Below are 5619 nucleotides of genomic sequence, written 5' to 3'. Positions count from 1 at the left end.
ATTTCAGATACGATCATATATCAAACATTTTTCAATAGTGTAGTGTACAGCTACTGGAACTTCTGATGCCATTGATAAAATTTATAAAGTTGTTCTCCTAGTTATCATTGAATGTGGATGCAGCAGGTAAGGCGTGCGTAAATTACTATAAACTACGCATCCATTTTGACGTCAAACAGTTAAAACGTCCCACTTGGACGTCGTTGCATGAAATAAACATCTCACCAATCAAGTTAATATTTAACTTTATTGTAAGCTTAGTCTCCTTTGAGATAATACTTTTTAAACATATAAAATGCAACAAGCCAAACAGGTTAAGATGTCAAAGGTTTTGTTTTGAATGTGTCTTACGGCTGACACCAGACTGGATGGCTGTAAATCTGAACTACCTGGAATAAGATCAAGATCTTAATCACGAAAAATAACACCGGCTGTCTTGAATACTGAGACATTCTGTTTACTTTGATCAATAAATCCTTTGCAAGCACAAATGTACACAGAAATAGTGAAAAATGACATTATATTTACAATAACGCTCAATGGTATAGTTTGTCATAAAAACAATTTAAGTAAATCTACGAAAACTTTTTATAGTACATATAATTTTCGAAAAATTCAAGTTTAACAGTACACACTAAAATGTAGTTTAAAAAATGCTTCCGCGAAAATACAATGCATGTCTATTCTATGTTGTTATAAGTTATGATGCCTCCTTGCCTTGCTTCAAAAATAATTGAGAATACGCTGGCCACTAAATTTAATGTGCTCAAAATGGACTTCCTCCCTTTCCGAACTTGGATCGATTTCTAATTTCGAAAATCTGTTGTCAACTAATTATTCTCTACAATACCAGTGAAAGAAAGAAAAGTGCTAAATCCTATTAACAGCGGTACACGTATTATATGACGCAACAATAACACCCCAGAATCTGAGCAAAATCCTGCTCTCAACTTTGGTGATACCATTAACTTTCAATGGCTAAATTTATACAGATTTGACAGAGAAGTCTGTAAGTTTTACGGCTTTTAACCTTGTACATTCCTGCCCTGTAATGGCTTGACAGATAAGTCTGTATGATTTAAGGCTTCCAGCCTTGCACAGTCCTCTTCTGTAATGCTATGATAGTAAACGTTTTTAGTTAGATATTGTGCATGAAGTTTCCGCCTCGCCTTCTTTTGGGTTTCTAGAAAAAATGTCAAACTCTGTAAGCTACATCTGATTACAGCACTCCTCGGCGGGATCTCTAGTCCGCCCATAGCAGATTCTCTGTTTTCCCCGAGATAAGTTATTGTCCTTGGTAGTTCTGATATTATATACTTAATGCAGTCTTCTGCCCATCTACTTTCTAATAAACACTCAATACAAAGACCCCACAAGTTTGCTACTTGGTCTCTGCAATGTTCAGACCATTCCCGACATTTGATATTGTCAACAAAATTTTTAAAGAGTTTTTTTGCCTCACCCTTTCTTGTTAGATGTCGGTGAAGAAACCTAATTACGTTTTCATGCGTGTTACCTTCCCCTTGTAAGAGTGAACTAATTTGTTTCATGACCTCCCTAGAGCGCGAGTGTGGCAATTCATTGCTACACTTTACAATAGCTTTCATAACGTCATACGATTCTTTGAAGAAGTTTTCTCGTGACACACTTAAATGTTTACACATGTTAGAAAGATGCAACGCGACAAAGCACTGTAGCCACATCGTGGACGAAAATTCGAAAACAATGCTGGATGAAGCTGCTCTTGAATAACATGAGATTTCTTTTAGAAACCCTAAATCCAAATCGTACCAGACTTACGGTATTCTTCACCAAACCCTAACATGCCATCATCATACGCTTTACAGGAATCTGACGCCAGAGTTCTAACAATTTTAAGACTTTGTCCGTCTTTCGATGAATATTTCTCGGAATGCCAGTGTGACATTATGTCCAGTATTTCGGCGTAAAGAGCTAATTGTGTGGGCAAGAAATTGTTTTTGCGATTTGCCTTGTTGTCTGACCAAAAGCAACAAAATGCTGTGATATATAAAGGGTTGTTAAATCTCTTGCATTGTATTTCTCAAGGTGTGCTACCAACGCTTTTCCGTTGTCAGGATATTTTTCAAAGAATTTTCCAATGAGTTGTTTATGACCCTGCTCTGCGAATCCTTTAATAAGGAATGATTTGTTCGTGCTTGGACTATATTCATCGCGTCGGTATGGACGTGTAGTCATAACAACCATAGACCTTTCATACATTTTACGTTCGATCAAGTCAACGATGCCACTTTTTTCCAATTTATTTTTGTCGACTTCGCTAAGGCCATCAAGGAGGAACAAAATTGATTCAGCGTCATTCTCTAGAATTTTTGCAATATTCGCCTTGGTCAGTTTACTATCTTTTGAAATAAGCTGATTGAGTATTTCGCAAATAACACTTGTATGCTCAGAGCCTGTAGCTATATCTCTTAATTCAAGTAAAAGAACAATTTTTTTGTTATACCGATCGGGCCTAGATCCACAAGCCCAGTCATATGCTAATCTTTTGCAAATGACAGACTTGCCAGTGCCTGCTGCTCCCTGTAATTGTATACGAGTAGCATTTCCATAATTGTCAAATATTTGGTGTATATCCTCCAACCTTTCGCCGCTTTCCACGCCTAGTTCATCAGTCCAAACGTCAACACTTGTGTAGAGTTTCTCCATATTAAGAGATTGTTTCATCGTCTTCACACAACGGTACTTTTCTTTGTATTTTACTGTAAACGCTTTCGCACTTCCCCTTCAATCTCCTCAAACTCAGTGATACCTGGAAAGAACATTACATGTTAAAGCATTAAGTTAATACTCTTTGTTTAAGCCAAAATAGTTAATTTATATGTTTTCAAATTGCATCGAATGCATATTTTCAAGATCAATACTCCATAGTAAAACAAAGTTTGCCCATATTGAAGCTACATAACATCTCAATGTTTTTACTCAGTATCAATGTGTAGCTTGGTATACCTCCTATAGCACATGGAAATATCAAAATCAGTCAATAAATTGATGAATTGCTATCGTTGACCATCAAACTTCTCTTTGATATCAACTTTTTTTCAAATAAAAGCAATACTTGAGTACCCGAGAGATATTCATACTGCCAAATGTAATCGTAAAAGTGATTGTACATGTAAAACAAGAAAACTAAAATTGCCGAACGATTACGTTTTGTGCATCTTTTCACCATGGGAGACTTTTCATAGATTCCAGGGTTTTGATATACAAATGAGAATGTCCATGAAAAATACATACTGTCCTGAAGACGATTGAGTAGCTGTCGCATTCCAATGGTCGTCAATAATTCTTGGAGCGATGATGGTTTTTCTTTACTGATGTATCCCATCTCGCATAATTTTTCAAATAAATCCATTGGATGCTTCATCTGTTCTAGTTCACGTTTTTGTACATTCGGACAAATCTGTTTCAATTGCGTGAACTTTTCTTTTGTAAAAGAAAAATATGTAAGTTCAAAAGAGTTAATTGAACATCCTTTAGTATGCACCTAGAAGGTATTTTAACAAAGTCTTGAACATTGTGAGGGGTTCACCAAATATATACAAAATAATCTAAAATAAACAATGCTCAATATGATAACCAAACCCGCGAAACCTTGAGGCTTGGTTTATGAGTTCTAAGACGATAAGGCATTTATAGTCTAAGTGGCATATATTAATAATTATGGGATATAATGTCAGATTGCTATTTGAGCATTTGAGCTTCCTTTCCGCATAATTATGGTATGAATTACAAAACTGAAAGCGTATTGTCACTTCTCGCGTTTTATAAACTATGTTTCCCCAGCACATTACTACAGTCTCGTTTGCTAATACCTCAACATACTTTGTAAACAGGCTTCTATTTAATATCAGTCGCTCATCATTCAATAAGATTTGTGCCATTTTCAAAATACCGTCGCATTCTAAAACCAAATATCACATACATACCCTCGGGGATATCATTAGCTATTCTCAACAAACGCACACGAAATGGATCAGGTACGGCTGACAACACTGGCGTGTATTCTGATCTTTGACGAGCTGCAGCTCTTCCACCTGAACCCGTCGCCATGTTTTTTCCGTCTAGATTACATTACACTAGGTAGCTTTCATATGCTGTTAATGGGGAGGGGCATTAACACATTTCGATGCATCATTGTGGATCTGCAAGGAATGTGGGACGTTTAGTTTATTTTGATGCCTTTTTCAATTGGTATGCGCGCTTCAAATAATTTACTTTGCTTCTGTGTATACTTTGGATGGATTATTATTTCCTGAGCTGCCGCGACCCACACCAGACCCATGTAATCACATCCAGGGTAATTGATTTATTGTCATTCCAACAGCAGTTAGTAATGTAGCGATTGTTCAACCCTGCCGTTTAAATAACTCTGTCAGCTGCAGTTTCAGCGATAATCACGAAGAGACTAAGTCTTCACCAGTCTTTCACATGCTCCACTGATTAGCTCTTGTTACACTTCAATTAATTTTATGTAGACTTGTTCTGAGTTCATGTGTAAGTGTTTCTTCTGACAGAATTTTAAATTTGATTGTTATCTCATTAAGACGCATATTCGCTTGCCCATCTCTTATTTATCAACAAAAGCTCTGTAGTCGGGGTTTAGGTTATTCCATTCATTGGTTCTATTTTCGATAGTTTGTATTAATTTGGATTACCGCTAGAGCCATGTCATAAGAGTGTCAGTTCATCTCTGATCTGTTCATCTCGATCGTAACACATCTCCAGAACGTAATGCAGAACTCACATGGTCGAGTTCAGCCTCAAAAAATATTTTACTTACAAATTGACAAGCTCCTGAAAGTGACTCTTTATTGAGCAGCGCGCTAAAAATCCCTTCCTTTGGTTTTTGACAGCCTGATGTTTTTATTATACAGCTTCCCTTCCTTAATCGTAGCATCAAAAAGCAGAAATCTCGTGCTGACGGATCAGTGTTATTCTTTTCTGTTAAGAATTCATCAACCATTAGCTCTGTAAGTTCTACTCTCTGTTCAGTTAACCGATCCACCTGTGGACTGTCGTGTGGGCTGTCATGTGAGTTATTGTGTAAGCTGCCAACCTGAAATAGGTCTGCTTCTGCAAGGGCATTATTGTTATTAATAAAGGGTGTTTCGTCAGAACTATAACCATTTTCAACTATTTTCTTTTCTTCCTCCTCCTATTTTGTGTCGAGTATCGATATTACTTCAATTACTTTCTATCTACCCTTGCACATATCATATTAGCAAAAACGCACATCTCAGTTGTTGACAGTGTTGAATAGTTGGCCGACTACATTGAAAGAGCTATTGCTGCGTATAGTCACAGTTATACAATATGGGGGTGAATTGAAATGGGTCTTAACATAACAAAGGGTATTATTGAAAGCTCTGCTGTCATAGCGGCTATTCCAACAGCTCCAGTACTGATAGCCTTAACTCCTATACCGGGAGTAATAAAGTCACTGGGAGAAGTATAAACACATGTTCAATATTACTTACTCCACTGCAAAAAAGCCACGAAAATTGCTCCCTCAGATCTTACTCAGAACATATTTCAGCAGGTGTTAAAAATTCAGGAACAGGAAGGATTTAGTTCTCC

General features: G+C 36.8%; 1 protein-coding gene across 1 annotated transcript; it reads right to left on the bottom strand.

Moving 5' to 3' along the window:
• Positions 1 to 235: 235 nt before the first annotated feature.
• LOC139128776 (FAS-associated death domain protein-like) lies at positions 236 to 4097 on the bottom strand. Its single transcript, XM_070694494.1, has 3 exons — positions 3969 to 4097; positions 3277 to 3465; positions 236 to 2791 (listed from the first exon to the last, which is right to left on the bottom strand). The coding sequence occupies exons 1-3, from the start codon at positions 4090 to 4092 to the stop codon at positions 2739 to 2741; spliced, it is 366 nt and encodes a 121-aa protein (XP_070550595.1). The 5' UTR covers positions 4093 to 4097; the 3' UTR covers positions 236 to 2738.
• Between the last annotated feature and the right edge of the window lie 1522 nt (positions 4098 to 5619).

The sequence above is a fragment of the Ptychodera flava genome, unplaced genomic scaffold, assembly GCF_041260155.1.
Source record: "Ptychodera flava strain L36383 unplaced genomic scaffold, AS_Pfla_20210202 Scaffold_69__1_contigs__length_637330_pilon, whole genome shotgun sequence".
Lineage (NCBI taxonomy): Eukaryota > Metazoa > Hemichordata > Enteropneusta > Ptychoderidae > Ptychodera > Ptychodera flava.
This window is presented reverse-complemented; position numbering and strand designations above follow the sequence as displayed.

What these genes read in the sequence shown, in the direction of transcription:
- LOC139128776 (XM_070694494.1), bottom strand. Translation starts at nt 4,092, where the DNA reads ATGGCGACGGGTTCAGGTGGAAGAGCTGCAGCTCGTCAAAGATCAGAA. An exon ending in AGCTAATGATATCCCCGAGG is followed by an intron (nt 3,466 to 3,968) that starts GTATGTATGTGA and finishes CTTTTACAAAAG; the next exon opens with AAAAGTTCACGCAATTGAAA. An exon ending in ACTCAATCGTCTTCAGGACA is followed by an intron (nt 2,792 to 3,276) that starts GTATGTATTTTT and finishes TGTTCTTTCCAG; the next exon opens with GTATCACTGAGTTTGAGGAG.